This window comes from Physella acuta, unplaced genomic scaffold, assembly GCF_028476545.2.
Source record: "Physella acuta isolate Inbredline_101_S28 unplaced genomic scaffold, ASM2847654v3 ptg000161l, whole genome shotgun sequence".
NCBI classification, from domain to species: domain Eukaryota; kingdom Metazoa; phylum Mollusca; class Gastropoda; family Physidae; genus Physella; species Physella acuta.
The window spans coordinates 85,050-110,838 of record NW_026731680.1 but is presented as its reverse complement, the minus strand read 5'-3'; the positions used below and the strand labels follow the sequence as shown (position 1 = coordinate 110,838).

Here is a 25,789-nt window from a genome sequence, read left to right as displayed (position 1 = left end):
TTTATTACGCTTCGCAATCTTGTTCATTGTGGTCAGAGTTTCTTCCAGGCATCCACTTCGAAAAACGTCTACCCCCCCCCCCCCCCCACCATCCCGAACGATATATAATTTATATAGAAAATGTATACTTTCTCCAGTGTCTGCACCCTCCTCCTGGAAAATTTGGTCCCGTCCACCCTAGAAATTTTCAAGTGCCCCCCCCCCCCCCCTCCTCCCTGAGAAAAAAGTCTGAAAGAAACACCGACTGTGGTTTAAATGAATCAAGCAACATGTAAAGCCCATCCACCCATTAGGCATCCACTAACGCGGCCCTTGTCATTTCTCTGAGAGAACAAGCTTGACTTTTCTCTCTGGTGCTGGGGGACGGCCAGAGCAGTTTTAAGACGGGGACCACGTGACCTTCCTTGCCGAGACGGCCATCTTAATTACGCATCGGCTCAGGCAATCATTACATGGGACTTAGCCCCCGTTGGAAATGTATGAGCTATATAAAGAAAAAAAGAAGGGGTGGGGGTCGGGTTGGGGGTGGGGGTGGGGGGTGGGGTGGTTATTGAACATTTTGAGGAAGAGTGAAATAGCCAGGGTTGAATGTGTGATATAAACGACACGAAGGATAAATGAATTCATCGTTCTTTTATAGTTGTCTCCCCTATGCTGGGTAGTGTGTAGGTGAGGGACATAACTCAGTACTAGCACTTCTATAGTAGAAGTCGTTTTTTTTTTTTTTTTAAATATATATCTTTTGTGGAAGTATTAGCCAAGTTTCTTTTAGCGGGGTCATTTTCTTAAATGTTTGATAGTAGGGGTCATTTTCTTAAATGTTTGGTAGTATGGGTCATTTTCCCACACTTGAGCGTTAGGGGTCATATTTCTATATTTGAGAAAACAGGATCACATTCCTACAGCTGGGGTTTAGGAGTCCTTCACTTGAGCTAGTGGGGTCATATTCCTATACTTAAGGTAATTAGGGGTCGTCTTCCTGCAACTGTTGGTAGGGGTCATATTCTAACATTTGATTTTTCGTACACCTACATTTAACTTTTTATGGGAAATATTCCTACATTTGAGTTACTAATGAACATATTCCTAAATTAAGCTAGTATGTAAAATACGACTTTCGACCGACTTTAACACATCGATGTTTGGAAAACTTCATATATATATATATATATATATATATATATATATATATATATATATATATATATATATATATATATATATATAGGTCTGTGATAATTGGTAATAAACTCAATAAGACATGTGAATGGTATTAATTATTTGTAACTTATAGCGTTGCTAGTTGCTATCTTACATGGGCTAACTATGACAAAATGCGTATGTTGTGTTTTTTTTCTTTTCTCGGATTAGTATGTCCTTTGTTTTAATTGTATTTTCTAAACGTATATACACATGTATGATTAGTTGTGGCTTAGTGCTAAAAGGGAAGCAGAGAGTCCTGTTATTCCCTTAGTGAGAATCCTTGGCCTTGTGAATTGGTAGAATCGGGTGGACGGGATCTCTCCCGGTCATGAAGGGCGAACGTCCGAGAGAGATAGCAATCTAGCGGAGATTTGCGGCCAATTTTATGAACAGGGATGTCGTCGCTTGTTGTGAAGATGTTGATGAGGGATCCTTTTGGTAATTGGGGAAGGGGGGATAGGGGGACGTGGTTAGTGAGGGGAGGGGGTATTTAATAGTCTGTGAATGCTGGGAGTTAGCGTTCAATGTAGAAGTGTTTTCGTCGTTTTTATCATCCAAGGGGAAGAGGGATAATGTGCAGTAGTGTGTAGTAGTGTGCAGTAGTGTGTTGTAGTGTGTAGTAGTTTGCATTAGTGTGCAGTAGTATGAAGTAGTGTGTAGTAGTGTGCAGTAGTATGAAGTAGTTTGCAGTAGTATGAAGTAGTTTGCAGTAATGTTTAGCAGTGTGAAGTAGTGTGCAGTAATGTGTAGCAGTGTATAGTAGTGTGTAATAGAGTGCAGTAGTGTGCATTCGTGTGCACTAGTATGTTGTATATGTTGATGAGTTTCAGTAGAGAAAAGTATTGAAATGAAACATTTCGCTTTGTTCATAACGGGTTGGGTTTGAGTGTTAATAGTTTTGAACTGTTTTAACTGGTTGAGTTTGGGTTAACTTCAGTGTGATTTGGTGTGGTCAGCAGTAAGCCCAGTTGCTTTTGTTTCCCTAACTTCAATTAGGTAACCCCGGGTGGACTAGGGATATCGTACAAATTAGAACCCGGCATCCGAACTCGAGACATTAGGGTTAGCAGCCATAAGCTTAACTATTCAACCACGCCGATAAAGCAAGCATTTAGTCTGTTTATAAGAGTGTGAAAGTAACTTTGTTAATTACTTTGTATTTAAGTTTAAAACAAAGCTCAGTTTCGAAAACAAATAGCTGTATGTTATTATTAACAGGGAATAGGGATGGGAAATACTACGAACAGAAAATATGGTTTAGATATTCAACAACTTTTTAAATATATATTTCCGTCGCTAAGTTCATTTAGGAAATAATTGTTCTGCTTTTATGATTGATAGTTTTCTTCAACAACTATGCTCTATGCTAGTGCCTTTAAAATACAAAATATTAAATTAAATTCTGAAAGATAGATAACTCTTTAACGAATTCGGATAACTCTAATTCCCTGCCCTTTGGCAAATTATAAATTATTTTTTAACATGCTGAATAAAATTGTGCTTTTATCTGCACATCGATTAATGGGGTGGGGTGGGTCAGAATTGTTTCAATCAATACAAATGCATACAGGAATGTAAGAAGTTTAAAATACGGTCTTTTAAAAGCAATTGGAATACATTGTTGGAGAAAGCGATGTGAGAATAAAGTCGCGGTATTAAATTTTTAAATAATATTGGAAAACACGAAGACTTCATAAGAACATTAGCTAGGTATAATAAAATATAAAGTATCATAACGAATATACGGAATAAAAAGAAGGTTTTGACTTTGCCTACAATTCGTGATAAGAACAAGAATATCAATGTACACCGTTTTTTCCTTAGACATTTTCTGTCTCTGGGCGAAAGGAGGTCACTTAAAACTTTAAAGAGGGGGAGGGGGGCACTAGGTTAAAGTAATTGTTTTCTACGTTTCCTGATTTAAAGAAATTTCTATACTATATCAAAACCGCCAAAAATTATACGAAATAAAAAGTTAGGAATACAAAATAATAATGTTCATGATCAGGTTTACAAAAACGACGTAACATTCAACAACTAACCACTATATATAAAAACTAAAATTTAGGTTTTGAGTATTGTCTACATCCGTATTGTCTACATCTGTATAAATAATACGAATAATATACAAAATAGAACTAAATTTTCTATTGTCTGTCATAAAATCAGAGACGTCTGTTAATTGTAATATATTTAAGTAGTTGAAGTCTAATTATAATCATCTCATTATCTTACCTTTTGCGGGCATGTTGTTAAACAATTTAATCTCCAGAGTTTCGTCCCTTGTGCTATTTATATCCACAGCAGATGTCTGAAACTCAGCCTCCAATCCGCGGCATTTGAGCCTTAGACCCGTGGCACCCAGCTCACCCTTACAGGGCGCCAAAGATTTCAGAGAATAGAACGGGAATGGTTCCAGAGCTAAGAATCCGACGCTCAAATCTGGAGCTAAAATTCTGAAGCTGAGAATCTACAGTTGAAAATTCCGGAGGTAAAAATCAGAAGATACTCTGGGGCTTTAGTTCTGGAGTTTAAAATCCAGAGCTTAATTTACAGGATAAAGTCTGAAGGGGGAATTCTGGAGTAACTTTTTTCAGTTTCCTATCAGGGTAACAACATGTCTGAGATCGATGCCTGTAGTAGATGCGCACCACGCGAATCCGTTATGGTGCAATGAGGTGCAAGGGTGCGCACCGCCCCTTTGACCAGACTGTATGGATCTGAAAAAGATAGATTTAAAAATTCGTTGTCAAATACTTCAAAGGAATGGGTTGTTGTTTTGTGTTTTTTTAGCGCAATTTCCATTCTGGAGAATTGCGTTTATTAACCCGTCATTTCTGGATAGATGGATGGATGGATGAATGTATGGATGTGTGTCCGCAGCTTTAAGTCGTATCTCCTCCTCAACGAAGCAATATCGATGACTAGTTACAAAAACAATTATGTTAAGCAAGTTACGAGGATGAACATAGGCCATAAAAATTCCGGGTTTCTTTCATGGATTTCCCGGAAAAGCCAAAAAACCTCGAAAAAATGCAGTTTTTTGCCTATATCTCGGCAACCAGACCACTTGTCGACTTGAAACACGTACCAATCGATTCCTGCCATAATTTAGAACAATATTGCCGAAGAAAGTTTTCAAAAATATCCTTTCGTTTGGTCACAAAAAAATTTTTGAATTAATTAAAATTTGGACCGAATTAGTAGGCATTTTATGCAACCACACCACACGCGTCATCACGTTCAATAGCTGCGCCATCACGTTCAATGGCTGCGACGTCACGTTCGGTAGCTGGGCGCGCAATGGTTTTTAGTCATGTTACTCTATTGTAAATAAAACGTAAAATACTGAAAAAAAAAATTAATAAAAAACGTTTTAATAACTAACCAATGGTTTTACTAACCCTGCTCTTGATTTACGCTACGACAGAGCTATTTTTAGATAACACAAGGAAATTGCGCTAAAATTGTCACTAGACTTTTTTTAATTACTTGTTTTAATAAGAAAAAAAAATTCCTTAATCAAGGGTTAAGTTGTCATTGACATTAGTTGTAACCTTTAGCATAAGAGATTAAATTTGTCTCTCGTAGATTAGTAACAACAGCATTGTCACATAGATCACACTGTGTAGCTTCATCAAACAGTTAAAGATCTCACAATGACTAATTAATTATGGTTAATTAAATATTCCTCATTAAATAATTTAATAATGGCAGGTTATGTGATCTACCGTATCCTATAATGTGTTAACCATGAAAGTGGTGTATTAAATTAGAAATATAGATACTACATGTAATTTGGATTAATTATTGTTTGATTCTTATATTAATGTAAAGGGACGGTATTCCTAAAACTTTCGACTTTAGAAGTTTAACACGGGCGCATTAAGGTAATGCAGAAAATTACATTAATTGTTTCTTATAACGTACCGGGTATACAAATAATGAATACGTCTACGGTATAATTAAATTAGTCATGCACGAAAAGAATTCATTTAAATTCCAAAAAAAAAAATTATTTAAAATATGTTTTTATCTCCAACGAATAAAAAAAGTTTAGTTTATGTAATGTTTAACTACCAATTAGCGTTCAATTCAAAAATTAACAACGAAGATAAGAGATTGAATATAATAGCTTCATTTCATATTAGCTTTATCCTACTATCAATGTATTTATTAGAGCTGTATCAACTTAGATATTTCTGTATTGTGCTTATGTATTAATATTTAATTTGCTAAAATTTTATATATTTGATTAAAAAAAATTTTATATTTTATGTATATATATATTTATATTTATATTAGTTTGTATAACAGAACTTTGTATATGTTTATTGAATTAGATTTATTACTTTGTATAATCCACTAAATTAAACGGCTGGTTTGTTAGATTATAACAACAGAGCGAACACCACTGAGGACAAAGCTAGTTTCAGAAGTTCACAGGACGGCAAAGATACATGCACTTTAAAGTACGGTTAGATTTTTTATCAGAGCTCGTCTTCAAAGAATTAGAAAGGTTTATCTTTACTGTGAAAAAGTGGTGGTTTGTGTACAATTTGGTTGATGTCTAGATCTATCTTCTGTATACAGAGTGAATTACGATCAGTACACATAAGGAAAACACTTTAAAGTCTTTATGATCTAATGCAGGGGTCTCCAAACTACGGCCCGCGGGCCGGATGCGGCCCGCGAAGTCCTCTCATCCGGCCCGCGGAGATCTTTTTGTCAAGGAAAAATCGTCTGTTGGTGATGGCTGAGGAACTTTGCCCAGAAAAATCAAAGACATGCCTGGAAGAAACTGGCCCCCGAACTGAAATTTGATGGGTAATGCGGCCCTCGGACTGAAAAGTTTGGAGACCCCTGAAATCTAATGAAACGGGCGAACTTTTAAACATGTGAGTTGTATTGTATTTATTTTGAAACGAAGTTATTGTATACAATCTACGAGTATAAAAAACAAAACAATTTTAAGTCTTAATGATCTAACAGTAGGCATTTCGGAAATCTTATTTTTTAAATTAATTTTTGTTTAGAGTCATTTTTTCATATTTTCTACAGTTCAAGTTTACTGACCATTATACAGTGGACACAATAAACTAGAGGTGTAAATACTTTTAAACTAGAGGTGTAAATACTTTTAAACTAGAGGTGTAAATACTTTTATCGAAAGATGTTAAGATAAAAATTGTTAACATACATTGAATATGTATTCATTAAAAATGGCCGATTTTCTATTCAAATAACGTCTTAAGCAAAACCAGATTTTTTTTGATTTTGGAGTTTCTCTCTAGGGTAAGTTGATGTACCCAACAAACAAGTTGCATATGCCAGTGAGTCTGAATTTGAGAGTTTTGAAGGTAACATACTCTCCAACCCTCCCCCCTTTTCTTCATGAATGTGACTGAATGTTAATCGTTAACCAATAAACTATGGAAATAACAAGGGTTTATGTGCCTAAATACTTTGTGAATAAGCAATTCGAAAATTGTGAAGTATTTTTTTTTTTTTTGTGGTTTGAATTTAAGAGAAATCAATTTATTTATTTTTTAAATACTCTTGATGTCAAGTTTACAAAAAATGTTCGCCGAACCTTTAGCTTGTATAGTTTCCATTTAAAAATTAGTTCCAAACTTTGGTTTCTTAATCTGGATTGTTCAAAATTTTCTTTTGTGAGTTGAACTTCTCGACCTACATTTCTAGTATCAGCAACGGGAACAATCCTTTAAATACCTCTCGCGGCTTCCAGAGCCGGCCCCTTTAATTCTTTAATGCCCAATCTTTAATTAGGATTAGGATTACAATTTTAACGGCCAGGTAAGTGGCTATAATCCCTACTTAAACCGGTCCCCAACTGTTGCACAAAAAACACTTAATCTTAAATCGCGGTAAAGCTCCCGCAGAGAGACTGGGCGATGCTATCTTGTATTAGATCTAGTTCGCTACTGGTTAAACAGTGTGTCATAATATTGGAGCCGTTCAACAACAAAAAATGGAAAAAAAAAACAAATCCAGACTTGTAATAGGATATACTTGATCGGGAGCGTGCCGTTAAGCCGGAGGGTGAGGGTCTGTGTTGTAAGGGGGGGGGGGGGGGGAGGGGGGGTAGCTAACATTCAGTGACTAGCTTGGGACGTAACACAAAGCCGTGAGCGTTTGTAGGTAAAAAAAAAATTAATGCGAGTTTTTATTTCCATTTTTTTTTGTGTGCTAGGGATGAATTGAATAGGCTTATAATGGCAGTTAAATAGAGTTTAAGATATTTATTTTAAAAATGTACAACACGTTTTAATTATTAGAGTTTCAACTTGCCGCGGTGTAGAGTGTGATTTATGTATGATTGGGATCAAATACAAGATTTGATTTTACGATTATAGAAATTTTATAGACATCATATTTTCGGTGTAAAATCCCCCATCTTTTTACAAGTATAATTGTATACTTGTATATACTTATAGACACACACACATATATATATATATATATATATATATATATATATATATATATATGTTTATTCAGTTACAGGTTTTTCGTAAAAACATATGATATACTATATATACACGTTTTTTTTATATATCTATCTATATATATATATATATATATATATATATATATATATATATATATATATATATATATATATGGTAGAATCATACAATCAATACCAATGCTCAGCAGATGATTGAGAAGTGTGTAATGTGCTCTTACGATGTGTTATGTTGTAATTAACTGGTCAACTTAAAGCCTTAACGACATCTGGTCGTGGTGGCGAATTGGCAAGTTAATGCTCTTATACATTTTTAAAAAGTGATTTAATATTGGTTTCCCTGTTCCTAAACATACTTTTAAAGAACATATATATATATATATATATATATATATATATATATATATATATATATATATATATATATATATATATATATATAGCGGCCTATATATACATATATATATATATTGATGCTATGTTACATTATTTTTTAATTGTTTGATGGTTTCGTTAATCGAAGATTATACATTGGATTTGTTTAACTGACGAGATAGCTTTTTCTGCTAATTTTAATACTGTTTAGAAATATTACACGTCATTAATTTTAGATAATTTTGCATTCTATACACATAAGTGTTGTTACATAATTTTTGTATTAGGCATTTTAATCCTGTCTTAAATTACAAGACTTAATCTTAGGCATTCCCCTCACCTCATTTAAAATGCGTAGCTCTAGTTACATTTTCAACAGCGAAAAGTGGGAGGGGTCACATATTCAGAAAAAAAATTCCAACTCTTCGGAGGGAAAAAATGTATCCACAACGAAAACACACACAACGTAGGTACGAACATCCACGGTTATCCATCAAAGCACAGAATCCATGTTCACTAGTTGTCTCCCCTCACTCATGTTAGGAGTGGCCGCCCTTGCAGGACCAAAGTCTTAATTAACATTGGCACACTCTGATGAATTGATCCGTGAAGACTGAACACGCAGACAATTAAAACCGGTTTCTTAAAGGTATATTTTTATCTGCTAAATCGTGGCTTCAAGTTTGGAAATACGTCTATAAGTTATGACAAGTTGTTAGCAAACACATGCTTAGATCTATTTATTTTTAATTAAAATAAAAACATCATTCCAAACATTAAATTTCAAAATATTTTTTTTTTATATTTTAAAAATGCACTTCAATCGTAGAAATATAGAAATGTAATTTAACAGTTTTTTTCGTTTATTTGTTTTTAAATTAAACAAAATTTAACTAAGTTCACATTTAATATACAGAGAAATCATTTGCGATGATGTCATTCAGAGCTGAGTTTAATTCTATCTTTGAATTCCAAATGTATAAATACAAAAAAATGCGAAAGTTAAAATGAGAGCAAGGTGCGTAAATCCAGATACAGATACGACTCCAGAATATTTTTTTTTTAATTTTCTTGCTGTTAAAATAACGAGATGAGATGGGCAGGACAAGACGGGTTCCGGTCGTCACGACACAATGTCAGTTGTCATGTCACCACGGCGATATACCGGTGCTCAGCGCTGCGTGTCGCGGACTCTCTCGCGGTGTATCGCGGAGGGGCGAGATTTGATTTGCAGGAGTGCGATGAGTCTTGTATTGGTGCTAGGGGTGGGAGGGGGGAGTGGTGGTAGGGGGTGAGTTAATTGTGAGTACGACTTTCGAAAGTGTGTTTTTTTGGGGTGGGTAGAGGGGTGTTGAATGTGTTAGGAGGGGGTGGGGGTGGGGGCGAATAAATGTTTCTAGAAATGCAGAGATTGTGAAGTTTTAGCTGTTTGGGTAGAGGATAGTGGTGTATGTAGATCATTGGGAAAAAAATATCGTGATTGCAACGTTTGTGCGTGGAAAGAAAAAGGTATGCGTGTAGTGACTATATGTACTGAAACATACCTAGAAATAGAGATAGTTGGCCTATTTTTAGCTGTTTAACAAACTGTTGGGTGGGGAGGGAGAGTGGTGGATAGAAGATAGTGGTGTATTTTTCTCACTGGAAAAAAAATTATAATCACCATAACAACGTTTGTGAGTGAAAAGCGTGGTGGTGTCTGTGTGGTGACTATGTGTGTAGACATCGGCATGTTTAACTAATGAAAAAAATTAACCTGTTGTTGGGATGGGGGGGGGGGGGTGAGTGGAGAGAAGACGAGGAAGAGGAAGGGGGGAGACGAAGGGTGGGGTAGGGGTAATTTTCGAATAAAGATCTGTGTAATTGCTCAGGTCGCTCTCGGAAAGAAGTCGACGGGCATGAATATTCATGGAAGATTAAGGCTTGGGAGTGACAGAGCGCCGATTGCAGGATGATACTGGAGGATACCAGAGGATACTAGGATAATACTAGCAGGATACCAGGATAATAACAGCAGGATGATACCACAAGGATACCCGGATAATAGCAGGATAATACCATAAGGATACCAAAATATGAAAGATATTTTTTGTCAAATATTTTATTAAGAAAAAAAAATATGTTCATTTAACAGGATAATTTATATAATTAAAAATTAATGATCTAATTAAAAAGAAATTTTAATTGTTTGTGTTAATTTTAGGTTGGGAAGAGCTAAATATGGAAAAAATGTGAGTTAAATATTATGTAAATTATCTCTTTTTCCTAAATGTAATGACTTAAAGGATTTTTTAAAAGTTATTTCTTTTTATATTTTTTTTTATTTTTTGGAAATTACCGTAGAACAAAAATAGCAGTAACGAGCAATTTCCGGTTGTATTCGATCGCGGGTGCAAGCCGCTCAATCAGTGTGTAGGGCTGAAACCTCTGCGTGCTAAATTATAAAACATGGCGTCCTATTTAAGGGGGGTTCTATGTGACTCACGATATTCATTTGGTGGACAGTAGGTAGGTAGGAAGCCATTCAACGGCCAATTCAGCTCATAAACTATATCAGTTAAGCTACAAAGATATATATATATATATATATATATATATATATATATATATATATATATATAGATAGATAGATAGATATTGATTTATCTACCCTAACAATATATAGGCATATATATTACATATATAAGTGTGTGGGTATTTGAGGGTAAATATCTATGATTATATAGTTATACAGATATATATATATATATATATATATATATATATATATATATATATATATATATATATATATGTGTGTGTGTTTATATATATATACATGCATATGTATATACACACATACATGTATTGGTATATATATATATATATATATATATATATATATATATATATATATATATATATATATATATATATATATATATATATATATATATATATATATATATATATATATATATGTATATATATATATATATATGTTTGTGTGTATGTGTGTATGTGTGTGTTTGTGTGTGTGTCATGTAGCACAACGAATATATCTGCTAGATTAGCATGTACGTGCCTGTCTGTGTAACACGACAAAACCTGGAGTCATCGCCGCTGTAATTAATCACCTCCCCCCCTCCCACCACCCCCTACAGTGGGCGGACAAGCTAGAACACGAGAGTCCCAGTCCATTGGATGTCCTTAATCTGCTTCCCTTGTGTGACACGGGGACAACTCCTCCTTCAAGGGAGATAACACCTCACTTCTACGACAGAGACTACTCTCAGGTAGGGTTGTGGGCAGGACATGTAAAAACGTGTATAAAACTAGGATTGTATTTAAATTTAAATTAACGAAAGAAAAAAAATCACGTTAAACTAATTGTTTTGCGTTGAATTCCGACTTCCACGCCTAACACAGTGCAGTAATTAAACTGCTCGTATTTCACTGTTGTCTTTTACATACGTAAACATACGTAAATCACATTTTTTTTCTCTCATTTAAAACGAACACATTTTTATTTTTCAGATTTTTATTTTTTTTAATTTGACAAGAATTGTTTAAAATTTTGAAACTTCTGCTCCTGGTAGAACAGCTTAGCTTAGCTCATAAAGAGCTAAAATATCTTTGTTTTGACACACAAACTTATATTTTTTTTAAACAATTTTAAAACAGCGCCAAACTCGGGTCTAGCGAAACGAAATCTGCGAACGCTCAAGACCTTCTCTTTTTTTTAATTACAAGAGAATTCGAGTTAAGATTTTCATAAGTACAAATGATGTTATAAGGATTTGCGGGTTGGAATAGGAGGGATAAAAAAATGTTTCTATTTTTATATACTTCAACTTTAACATCGTGTTATAGGTGAAGTTTAGGTCTTTTTTTTTTTTTTTTTTGAAAAAATGTAAAGGCAACTTCAGAGGAGTAATTCACTATAGAGAGCTAAGCTATATATATATATATATATATATATATATATATATATATATATATATATATATATATATATATATATATATATATATATATATATATATATATATATGTTTGTGTGTATATATATATATATATATGTTTATATGTGTGTGTTCACTGTATTACTATTCAAGTATTGTCATATGTATTATATATATTTATAGTTAAATGTACAATAATAAACGTATCCAAATAGAAATTTCAGCAAGCCTCTTATTAAGTTGGTGCCATTTTAAAATAACTCACGGGAGTGCTGGTCATAAACCCGCACCCAACCACACACCCACACACACCAGAGCGCTAACCACAAACTCGCACCCAACCACACACCAGAGTGTCGGCCATAAACCCGCACACAACCACACACCCACACACACCATAGTGTCGGCCATAAACCCGAGCCCAGCGCATGTACCTCACACGCTTCGTTGGCCGCGGATCTATGGCGTGGCGCCCTGCTGGGCGTCTCACTTTGTACCCGCTAAATGGAGCGCTGCGCCCGGGGACGTGTTGTGCTGTGAGATGGCGTGGTGTGTGTGTTGGGTGTTCGACAGTGGCGTCCCTCGCGGAGGTGCTTGCGGGCACAAACACCGCTTTAACGCCCCCCCCCCCACCAACTTAAGTTTTGTTTGTAAGACAAGAGTGTTCAACGTAAGTGTTTTCGTGGTTCTGCTAGATGGTTAGACACACCACCTCTACAATACTCAGTACTTTAAACTGATTTCAAGTAAGTGCTAATGTAAGTAGGTGGGACGGCGTGGTCTAGTGGTAGGGCGGTAGTCTAGAGTTCGAATCCGGGTTCATATCTGTAGGGCGTCCTTGTGTCCCCCTAGCTCTGTTAAGGAAAGTAATGGTGACTGGGCATGGTGCTGACTTTACTATCCCTTCATATGCCGAGGTCAAAGAAACAGGTGCACTCTACTTCACTAGCCCAATGGACCGTCAGGTTCGACAAGGGACTTTACTAATAATGTAAGAAACCGGCAGTTATCAGTAAGCTGTTGATTATTAAAGAAATAAATGTTGATTTTAAAACCATAACCATCTAGTTATATTAGTTATTGTGTGTGATTTTATATGTTCCAATATTTTCTTAACTTAGTACCATTGTCTATTGTCTGACATTTTACCTAATCGACTGCAAATTTAGATGGCTTTTTTTGTGCTTAATAACGATTCCCATACTCTCTAGTCCCTTCTGCATCTCAATTCAAATCAGAAGTTTTTCATTTCCCCTTTTACAGTCCCCCTACTCAATATTAAGTAGACGAGACGGCGCGACATACCCCCCCTCCCACCAGCACCCCCCCCCCCCCCCCAACCCCCAGCTCAAAGACATCAGAGTTACACTAGCCCCGGGGCAAGAGCGGCACCGCCCGGGACACGCGGACGGGGGACCCTTCTCCCCCCTAATGACCGGCTCCCGTGTCACACTATTGTGGGATAACCATCTGTTCTGTTGCCGGCCACCTCGGAGAAAGAAGAAGAAAAAAAATCTGCCGGTCTTAACCGGTCGCCCTCTGTGGGCAGTTGCCGGACCCGGTGGATCGGTCCCGACTTTAACGTATTAATTTTCACGAACTGACGAAAGGTTTTGGAGATAACACTCGAAGCATGGGCCCACGAAGAAATCTGAGACCATTTCTTGCATGCAATCTGTTTACAACTCAGCCATTAGCGCCCTCTTTAACACGCAACAAACAAGGGGTGATAACTCGAAGAAAACCAAAATAGTTTTAAATTTAAAAATAACAAACAAGTCATTAGGCGTATGATTTTACACCGCATTTAATTTATTTAGAAATTATTAGTTTTATTCAAGCTCTTTAAATAATTAGTAGTTTATTAGCAAAGTATTTAAGCTTTTAAAAAATACCATAGATACCATTATTTTACAATATTTTACATGAATGTTTTTTAGTCTAGTGGAATATAATTCAGTACTCTCAACCATTTCGTTCAGCAATTTAATTAATTATCTTTAATTAATTAAGATTTATTATAAGCTTCAGAATTAGAATAATATTCACAAGTAATATAATTTTACAATTATGTAAGTGGAATGGATATAATGTAAAAAGGATGGGAAACCACTTTTTAGACATGGGTTTTTTGTTTTTTTTTAAAACGATAAATTATAGATTTTTGTATATATATTTTTTTAAAGTTACCACCTCTAAGATGAATAATGCGTTGAAAACCTATCAATCATGATTGATGTCCAAGTGTCTACTAGCATAAAAACCCGCAGCACGGTACGGGCTCTCCATTATCTACAGCCTCAAAGCCAAACTGCTAAAACTCTTTCAACAAGGCTCCTGAATTATTATCTTTTTCTTCCAAAGTCGCTTTCAAACGTTCCATAATCGGTTCATTATGAGCGAGAAGTGTTGATCTTTACTTTGGATCGCGAGAGAAGGGGGGGGGGGGAGGAAATTTGACGTTCTCAAAAAATTAACTTCCCTCTAATTATAGATTCGATCGTGACCCTGGGGCTAAAAGAGGAAGGTGTGAAGAGGTTAGAGGGGGTGATGGGGGTGGGTCCGAGGAGAGATTTTCTTTTTGACGTTCAAAAAAACATGAATTCGACTCGGTTATGCGAAATTAGGTATGGCGGGTGTGAAAGCTCATCTTGACGTCCATGTGTTATGAGAGGGGTGGGGGTGACGGGCGGGGGTGGGGCTTTAAATAATGACTTTGATCTGATTGAGATATTGTTTATCAAGCATTTGTTAATCTCCCCCTCCCCCTCTCTCTCTCTCTCTCTCAGGGGGCACCAAAGAGGCGCGCGGGGCTCTCATTAAAAAAAAACGCGATGGAAATTTTTATCACAAGAAAATATTTTGAATTTTAAAAGGTTTCAACTTTGACAAATAATAAGTGACGTAACGGAATTTTTTAAAATAAAAAGAAAGGAATATTTCATACATTTATAGAACTGGGTTTAGCAAAGAAGAATTATAATTGCAAGCAAAAACTCCAAGTTTTAAAAGATTTCAATTTTAATAAGTTGCGAAAGATATAACGGAATTTGATAACAAACAAAAAAAAAGTATCATTATTTGAGTTGCGTTTTCTTACCATTCCCCCCCCCCCCCATCCCCTCCCCACCCCCTCCCAAGGCACGCCTGAATTCTTTAAAAACTATAGCCTAATGTACTACAACCTACCTAGAGATCAATTATTTATTTCAGATGTTTGGGTTGTCCGATGAAGTTTACAAGTATTGTTGCGATAAAATGAATACACTCATCATTTTACCGGATCAATTCCAAAAGGATTATTTAAAATATTTTAATTTGATCTTCTTTAACGTCGAGATAATTGTAATGCATACAATTTAAATAGATTGAATCAGCGGGAAAAACAATAGAAATGTTATGCAAAATTATTAATTTTTTAGGACTATGCGGGTATAAAATTAAGATTAGTAAGAACATTTTTTTTTATTTGGAAATTAGAGTTAATAAACAATAATTAGTATTAATGAACTGTATTTTTAGGGATAATATCAATTATTTATTATTAAACAAAATAATATTCGTATTAAATTCAATAATTCTTTAAAATGTATTAATATTGAAATAAATTGTGACAAATATTTAAAACGTAAACACTCTACTTTAACTAGATCCTGTAATAATCTTAACCTGGAGACCTCTAAAAAGTGTTGATACAAAGATGTAATCAACGTTTATTAGAGTACAGAAAATTAAAGTTTTATGAATGCCAAGTTGCTATAGTAAATTTTAAAAATATTGTTAAATAGACTGGAGTTAAAAACAAATCGTTCAAATAGATTTAAAAACAAAAATTTTATGTTTGAATACTCCAGAATTTTTCAGTTATGAGGTGCCCGGAAATCGGATATAAAATGAAATGATAGGACATGGATTACATAAGCAAGGTCGAGAATACTTGATAATCGAGTTCAAGTTAAGCTATCTATGTAGCAAGTAACAAAGCGGTTCGCATTTTACCCTAAATTAAAATTGCCGTAAATGTTAATACCATATTTCGACAACGTACCCTCTGCGTTTAAATGGACCGCAATTGCGAAATTTAAAATAATATGGTGCGCACTAAAAAAAAAATAGGATTTTCCCGTAAGATACGCTAGTGTTAGCGGGGAGGGTGTCAATGAATTAATTATACCTCCTCTACTGAGCAGTTCAATTACAGGGACATGGCCTAGTGTTGTTTTGGTATTGATTCGTCGTGTGTGTAGTCGGCTCTGCGGCACGATGGTGGGGTGGGGTGGGGTGGGGTGGTGGGGTAGGGGTGGGGGTGGGGTGGTGGGGTGGGGTGGATCAAGGCTGCCGTTTTAATGTCTGTGTAATCATAATTGTGAGAGGGGGGGGGGACAAGTGCTTTATAAATACACACACCCCGTGGATGGGGCGATTGCTGTTGGGTTGTTGGGGGGTGGGGATGTGATGATGGGTGTGATGGCAGTCCTTGTTTTGTCACCAGTAATAGTTTAATATGTTGTAATGGCTATTGAAGAAGTGACTGAGCAAATGGGTGTTTGTAATTTAGCCGTACCCGTTCGCTTTAGAACCCGGCAAGCATACACTCCAAGCCAACAGCCCTAAGTTAACCTAAGCATAACAGTCACATTATCCAGAGTTTCTTCCGGGCATCTATACCGCCCTCCCTCCCTCCCAAGCCAAATGGAATTTATATAGAATACATATACTTTTACCAGTGTCCACCCACTCCAGAAAATGTTGTCCACCCCCCCCCCCCCCCCCCCGGAGAAAAAAGTCTGGAAGAATCACTGACATTATCCATAAACAAAAATACTAATAAAAGACTAGCTTTCCCTATACTAAACGAAACAAGTAATAATAAAAGAATAGTCCGCTAGGCGCTAACCCTAACTCAATCACTATACTTAACCGAATTCCAAGCAATTCCCCTTAACCAAAACCATAATCCCTAACCGACCCGTAACCCTTAACCCGCGGTGCATCTCTCAACACACGCGTAATGCTGTAACCCCAAAACACAGCGGATTATCGATATTAGTGACGAACGAGTTATTGACGTATTGCAGTCGTCGCTTGGTCCGATATAGCGGACCAGTGCCTGAACCAACACACCGCATAAAGCCTCCGACAGAAGCTAATGCCCTACATCTGTGTACTATTGAACTCTCTGTAGGCATGTGTATACACGTATCAACATCGCATTTAGAATAGCGGAAGTAGATTTTACTTGATTTTTACTTTCTCGTATATACGAAGTATAGAGAAAGTCTTGTAATCGTGCAAAAAAAAAAAATCGAGATTTTTGCAAATCTCGACGTTTTGCATCTCACTGATACGGAAAAACATAATTTTGCAATCTTGTCCGTATGTCTGTGTGTCTGTGTGTGTGTGTGTGTGTGTGTGTGTGTGTGTGTGTCCGTGTGTAAACACGATAACTTGAGTACCGTTACAGCTAGGTTGATGAAATTTCATATATAAGTATTTAATCAAAATCGTAGATCCGTATCAACTTTTGAGCGATTTCCGATAACCGGAAGTGGTACTTTTCCTACTTTGAATTTTTCAAAAGCCTATAACTTGAGTACTATTTCAGATAGATAAATGAAATTTCATACGTAAGTAAAAGATCTAATTCTCTACCTTCTATTAAATTTTGAGTCATTTCCGTTGACTGGAAGTAGTACTTTACGCTACTTCCGATTTCTCAAAAAACTAATGTAAATTTTAAAAGTAATAATAATATTGCGCACTATTATGCGCTTTTTTATTTCGCGTTCACTTGGTGTGCAATTAATTTGTCTACGAGATTTTATTCTATTTTTAAAACTTTAAGTATTTAAAATGGATTAAAAATCATGTCTATAGCCCGAGTTCCCATCCCCTGTTATTTTATATAAGAATATTCGAGAAAGTTTAGGGGAGATCACTCCCGGTTTATTGTTTTTAGGTTACAAAAAAAATTCCTCCACCATATTCAAAAATTAAGAACGAAGAAGAAAAAGAAGAAGGTATTGTATTTCCAAAACCACTAATTCATACCCCCAAACCACCACCCCGAGCCTAAAAAACCAAACGGATTAGCATGTACCGAACCCGGATCCGGCTATATCCCCGGCTTTAAAAATGTCCAGCGTTTAAAGCCCCAGATATTGAGTCTCCGGCTTTGGAACTATTTCAAAATCACCAAAGCCATCTCAACATATTGATTTTATTCCGCTACCACTTATGAAATACAATCCGATACTTAATCGCGGATTTTTTTTTCATCGAGTACGTGTTAATGATAAGATCAGTACTCGTATCCACTTAAGTATCGATAAATGTCAGTACTTGAATCTCATTAACTGCTTAACGATCGATACCGGAGTCGATACCTGCTGGGCATAACGGCTCTGTCTTAGCTTACACTGGATTAGATTGTTGATGCCTGGGGTTTGCAGCTGTTGTTTTAAGTCACAAGTCAATTTATTTTTTGACTTCAAAGTCAAATTATATATAGAGGGAAATGATAGAATCTGTAGGTCTAAGTTGTTTTTTTTTTATTATATTTATTCTATTTTTAATTTAATTTAAAAAAAAAATGTTTTGAATAGATAGTAAATTCAGGGGTTTCGATTCAAAATACCGTCTGCTTTTGTGATTTCCGTAGCAATTTATTCGTGGTGGTCGTTGCAAATAGGGGAGGTTATGCGCAATGATAAAGAATATGATTGTATATTGTTGACGATGATTGTGAATACATTTGGTGGAAGGTGATTGTTAAAGGAGATTCTGAGCACTGATAGTGAAAGTAGAATTTGGATGGTGATTGTGAATAGATTATGTGGATGTTGATTGTGAATAGATGATGTGATTGTTGATTGTGAGTAGATTATGTGAACGTTGATTTTGAATAAAGAATGTGAACGGTGATTGTGAATATGTTTTATGGACAGTGAGTGGGAATAGAATATATGTATGTTGATTTTGTAAGTATGTTCTGGAAGGTGATTGTGAATGGATATTGTGGGCATTAAATGTGACGGGGAACTGTTGAAAATTATTGACATTCGATATTGTGATCAATAAGTGTGTGAATTGAGATTGTAGTCGATGATTGTGCGTGATTGAAAGTATGTGTTTTGATGTAAATGTGGCAATTAATGTTTGAGTAGAGAAAAACGAAACCGCTTTCTAAAACCACGAATGTTTTTAAAATCCTGTAGTAAGCAAGACGATTGTAAATTTCACTAAATTTATAATTCGCCGGCGTATCTTCAAAGTACTTTATACCTTAAAACAATAGATCTCTCTATTTTCTAATTTGATACAAACTTAATTGCAATTTGGCACCACGCACTATAATTTTAAAACTTAATTGATACACAAAACCAAAACAGTAGGTACAAAAACTTGTTTAGTAAAATAGTAAAATTAAAATGACAAGTTCCTTTAACATGGAATGATTAAAAAATAGCTAGTTTTACAATTATTAACATTATTTTGTAAGGTTTAAAAATAAAACTCATTTTAACCTACTAATAAATATTTATTACGGCTTATATTTAAAGTAGTATCTCTTTTTTTAAAGAAAATTATGTGTAACATGCTACTTTAATTTTATTGCTTAATACAATTATTTTACATAACAATTTAACACATTCATTGTAATTTCATATACATCTACATCCTATCAATTAATGTAGTATAGCTACAAATTAGTTAAATTTTGTTAATGAGAAGCCCAGTAATAAGCGCATCATGAGCTAATTGTATGTGAGGAGAAACCTCAGAAACGTTTTAAAATCTTGTAAAGTTAAAGATACTTATCTCTTATATTAACTGGCCAATGTTTCGATTATTTTGATTTTAGTTATCTTCTGGCAAGTGAATTATACTTAGGTAAATATGTGTGAGCTATTTGTTAAACTCTGTTTAGAATATTGAAAACATTTTGGTATATGAAATTCTTAGAAACTTCTCTATTTACCCAAACGGAAAAACGTTGGATAAAATAGCTTTAAATAAAACATCTTGAACAAAATTCTCCATAAGAATATCAACGGGTACATTATCTTGGGAAAAAATTTGCTCTTTCATTAAATATCCTAAGACAAAATATTTTTGTGGAAACTATCTTGGGGCAAAATGTCCTTAGAAAAGTTATCGCAAAACTAAATATTCAAAGAAAGTCGTGTAAAAATATTACATGTAATATAGAGCTATACATAGATTGAATTTTTCCATAATATAAATCCAGGTACAATACAGTTCTTAAATATTTTCTAGAGATAATATATTTCTTAAATATTTACCGTTGCAGTAAATACGCTTGAATAAACTCGCTTTAAAAATTATTTCGATAAAACATCCTTGGGTCAAACCATATTTTAAATTCCTTACGCATGTTATCCTGGATAATATATGTATTGATGTTATTTTGCCCAGGTTTTTAAGTTCAGTAAATTTGTTTTGGAATCTATAAGCATGAAATTGTATGTATCTTTCTGAATGGTGAGTAAGGAAAAAAATATTATTACAACAAAAATTATTTATTTGGGGACTTTTAATTTTTGTTAAACATTTTATTCTAACAAAATTTATTTTGTTTAAAATTTAAAATTCCATTTTCGAAAAACACATAGTATTTATTTTCTTTTAAATTAAACTACGAAACATAAATTTGTTTCTTGTTCTCCAACGCAGGTGCGAATATTTCCAAAACCATCCAAGCAGCTCGCACTAATGAGCATGTTTGATGTATCTATCTTGGAGCGGGTGATATTCAAAAACAATAATCATATTTCAAACCACAGATTTCCCGGCGCTCAGTCCAATTCACCAGTCCTAACTCCGTCGAAATTTCGTGTTAATTTACATTCGTATCCCCGCGAAAAAAAACTGAGTTTATTTACGAATTGGGTTGTATAGTTCTCTGAGCCAAGTTTAATGGCGTTTATCAGGCTTACGGTGTGGAAGAAAAGACTCCGACAGCGATATGTGTTGCGTTGAAAACCGTCAAGCTAAGGCCTAGCCGTTGAATGATTCTTTTTTTTTTCTCTCTTTGCCGTAGGCCTACGGCTCGCTGCAAGGTGTTGTTGCTTGTGTTAAGCGACGGCAGCTGGTGTTTTGTTTAAGGTGTGTAGAGGTGTGCTGTGTAGATGTGTGATTCTGTCTTGAGGTGTGTTGTGGTGGGGGTGTTGGAAAATATTAATTTGTTTCCTTTAGAAACCTGAACTGTCTTTGAAAATCGAGAAACGTTTTAAAATATGCCACATGACTCAGATTTCAATTATTTTTAATTTTTTCTAATCTTTCTTAAACTTAACTATTTAAAAGTTTTAAACCCAATCCAACACCTAACAATTTATCTTACACGTCGACAAAATTAGGTAGTTGTTTCTTTAATTATTAAAATGTGTATCTACCCCGTTTTCAAATACCTTTATATATACCATATCAGGTTTTTACCTGAATTCTTTCACTTCTAAATCGAAAACCAGATGTAATAACATTTCTATCTAAGTACCCATACATTGCAATACAAAGAAATTTATATTCTAAATCCGACTAATTCTTATTTTCGCAATGAAAAGGTCTAATTTGATGAACAGCATCTAGTGCAATTAGAACAAATAACTATCTTTCAACAGATTTTATATTTAATTTTTTTTTAAATTCTTTACCTCTTGTTGTACAGATATCAACCTTATTAATGTTGATTAAAATCTATTTATAAAAATAATAAAGAGGGCGGATAAAAATCATAAACTCAAGAACTAAAAAAACATTTGCCGAATTTATCAATTATTTTTTTAACGAATCACCCATTAAACTAAAAATCCCCCTAATCACTCTCTATAATCTTGTTTATATTATACTTGCTCGAGCTAATTAAATCAGGCTAATTACATGTCCAGGTGATAAGTTATTCGACACCATCTGCGTTTTCAATTGCATCAGAGATTTTTATTATTAATTTCCATGTTCTGCAAGTTTTGCATTTCTCATATTTACATTTTCGCGGTAATTATAATTAACATTTGTTCGCAGCAATCTTTTTTGTGTTTATTTTTACGCATTAACCCTTTTTTCCGTGTTTTAAATTTTCGCAGTATTTTTTTTACGTGTTTAATTTTTCACAAAAAAAAAATTTTTCGAGTATGTGCTCCGAATAAGTAAACCAGCTACTTAGAGTTGGAAACACCCGACACTACTCGGAGTATATCAAGGCAAGATGTTTGTAGTTGGTTCAACTTTTCTCGGAGATTCCCCGATTTTGTTTGCTATTGCATAGACCAGCCCCAAACCTATACGGCATTGAAATATATTTTCAGGCTTACGGAAGATAAATAAGTCAGGATTTTAATCTTAATTAAAAACAATTGTGCTTATTTTTAAGTTACGAGTAGCCGTTACCTATAAATAATTATAAAATTACTTTTAAAGCGTAACATACTTATTTACAGTCATTTTTTGCGATCAAACACGAAAGGTTTATTATAATTTTTATTTAAATTGCGACGTTTGTACTAGTCAACTTTATCCGCTCGTGTAATAATCTTAATTCATTAATTAAATGACTAGAAACATCGTATTATTAATGTAATTCTGTCAAGTTAATCAGCTAATGCCACGTAGTATCTTACGTTTAATTTCGATTTGTTCGGCTTATAATTAATAGTTTAATAAATTAAAAGTATCAAAATTACAACCTTAATTTCTTCGCCATGAAGTGATATGTTTAATGAAAGGCTACATGTAATGATAATGTTCAAGTGTGTAGCTATTTATGTTTGTAGTTGCTTAGATGTGTAACTAATTTAGATGTAGCTGTTCATGTATGTGGGTGATTTAATGTGTAATACTTTCAATATCGCATTGTGTGTTTGTAGATAGAAAGTTGAAGTAGACCTACCCGGTTGACATTAAAAATGTGTAAATATGTTTTAAAATAAAAGAAGATATTTATTACCTTTCACGTTATTTTCCAGTAAAGAATCCAAGTGAATTATTCACAACTAAGTCAAAGAACACACGCATCCAGTTAGAAGAACTTCTGAATATTCGCGTCTTGGTACGTCAATTCGATCCAAGATAGGATTTGAAAAACTTCTTTAAGAATCCCGAGGTAAAATTTTACGTCCTTGTAGTATAAAGACGCTACCTGCACGTGTCTAAGACTAATTGTAATTAACACCTTGTAGTTTATTCCTGTGATTAAGTCACACAGAAGACGTCGAGATAAGGCTATGACAACAGGATAAGGCTCAGGTGCCTAGAAAAGGCTCGCTCGCCTAGAAAACATCACCGAGTAACTTGTTTCCTCCGAGTAAAAAAAAATGTTCTCCGCACAATTCCAAAAAAAAAAAAAATGTAAATTTATTTTAAAAATAAAAAAACAACTGAAACACCTTTTGCTTAGCTAGAAACGAAATTGTGCATAATAAAGGATGGCTTATTCTTAGACCTAACTTCTATTTGCGACCTCCTCGGTCCATTAATCCGTGCGTTCTTAATATCCGCCGAGGTGAAATTCAGCATTCGCTTGGCGCACTCGCCCGTTCAGAGTATCTAGCCCGTGTGTGAACCACTATTTAGCATACGGCATTTACCCCTAGCCTTGGCGCTGGTCTCGTCCGAGTGGGATCTGCTCTGGTAGGCAGGCAGTCAAGCGGCGTGGGATGGAATTACTCGCTCCAAGCTCGCCGGGAGAAAAGGGCACGAAACAGGGCATGAGATCCCCAAAACATTGGCTGGACCGTCCGACTCACCTCTGCTGCTATAAAACACATGCTTAATAAGCCGCGGACGGTGAGGGGGGCGGGGCGAGGGCCACACTTCCGTAGCTGAGTTGGTTGGGGGGGGGGATTTTATATTTAAAAAAAAAGGGGGGGGGGTGGTGGTTTCGTCGATTTGAATTCAGAATATATTTTTATTTTACGGTGAGGTAGTGGGGGAGATATAAAAAAATAACGAAAATAACGGGGGGGGGGGGTGGGGTTGAAAGTGGGGGGGGGGTGGTATGGGGGAAGGGTTGATTGATCCCAACACAACACAGCGACCATACAACGGGCGAGTTAACCCGTTATCGATAATCCGTCTCTCTCTAAGCCGCGCCCACCCGTAAAACTCTTACCTCGCGACCGCTCCCCGCGCGCTATTCGTTACTTCCGCCTCGCGTCCATAACCGTCAAACCTCGCGATCAACCCTTCAGCCTCGTTCAAACGAAAAAAAGAAAAAAAGGGGGCGGGGCCATCTCGCGCTTCAAAAGAAACGGCAGACCCGTACGCGACGCTGAGGTCGTTTTCAATCACAAAAAAAAAAAAATCCACCCCCCTCCTCCCTTCCCTCCCTCGTCCCCCTCTTCTAATCCATATCTACCCTCAGTGCTGTTGTCGCCTGGATCACCGTAGAACATGAAACACGTGTGAGTGTGTGTCGCGAATTGTGTTGGAACCTACTGCGCATGCTCAAAACAAAACAAAAATCCAAAAAAACGTGTCCTCATCCGTCTGCCTTTGATCTTTCAGTGTAATGTGTTTTATCTTTTTATTTTTTTTTAAATGTGTCGCCCAGCGGTAAAAAAAAAAAAAGTTCAAAATTTTATAAAATAATCCGACAATTATTAAACTATCCGTCGCCAGTAGCAACCAACCAACAAACAAACAGATCGTGGTGTGCGGACCAGCGCCATGATTAGGTTATGTATAATTAAAATTCAGTGCTCACGTTTTGAACTCTGATCAATAAAGCCCCGCTTGCTTTGATGTCAGATAGCGTTTCATCAAAAAATGTATTTATTTTTAAACCAAAGGTGTCAAGTGACGTCAGCTTGTATTGTATGACGTCACATGGGGTGGGGTGGTGTTTTGCTTCGTAAAGAAATTTACCTTGTATGTTATACGTTCCCGTTACCTAACTTAAAATATATCGATGTTAGAAATAAATCGCTTAGATCGATATTTAGGTATTTTCCGGTTGGGTAATACAATATGGTTTTTTTTTTTCTACAGAATAGCGTGGATTAACAGTAGAGCGGTATACTGCTAAACCGAAAGTTTCAAGTTCGAATCCGGGTTCAAATCAGTAGAACGTTCCTGAGTCCACCCAGCTCTGATGGGTACCTATCGACGGCTAGGCACAGTGCGGATCACACTATCAGAGTTTCTTCCAGGCATCTCTTTCTGTGAAGATTTTTTTTTAAAAATCGTCGATGCGGTCTTGTTTAAAATTGGAAGTCCAGTCCTATCCTACAACTTTTTATGTTCTATATTTTAACTCTTATTCTTACAGTCTACAACGCTAGGTATAAATACTTCAACTTCCTTCCTTTAATTCCACTAAATTTATTTAATTGATGGTTTATGGGGTAGTAAAGTAAATGTATCAGTTACTCTCATCTACATATGAAGGAAAAGTGTAATCACTGATCATAACTATGTCAGGCCACCTCTACTTCCCCCGCTAGTTAACGGTCAGAGCGGAATAGACACTGAGACGTCTGGAAGATGTGAGCCGAACTCATCACTAACGGGGTAGTACTTGTGTGCTCTGTCGATAGACCACTTCGTCCCATAACCCAAAGCCAACACCGTTATTCCCTTCATCCCTAGTCTTATTTCCAAACAACAAAAACACTTATACCGCGTTTACACTTGCGACATGTATATTATACATGTCTAGGAATAAAACTCACAACAAATTAATGTTATATTAAAACATTTTCCCCACGGAACATGTATACTTAACTTGCTGCCAGTTTGTTTTTTTCCGAGACATCTA

The 25,789-nt window shown here is 35.4% G+C and overlaps 1 protein-coding gene across 6 annotated transcripts in view; it reads right to left on the bottom strand.

Annotated features, from left to right (window-relative positions):
- Positions 1-23,758, bottom strand: part of LOC131935831 (paired box protein Pax-6) — a 102,885-nt gene extending 79,127 nt beyond the window's left edge. For 5 of the 6 annotated variants that reach the window (XM_059292520.1, XM_059292523.1, XM_059292522.1 and 2 more), the window contains exons 1-2: positions 22,979-23,758; positions 3,439-3,923 (exon numbers count right to left, since the gene is read on the bottom strand). In XM_059292520.1, the coding sequence (XP_059148503.1) occupies positions 3,439-3,451 (13 nt within the window). In that variant the 5' untranslated portion in view covers positions 3,452-3,923; positions 22,979-23,758. Of the gene's footprint in view, positions 1-3,438; positions 3,924-8,408; positions 9,095-22,978 lie in introns of those variants that run through there. The other variant, XM_059292521.1, reaches the window with a different exon arrangement.
- Positions 23,759-25,789: the final 2,031 nt, after the last annotated feature.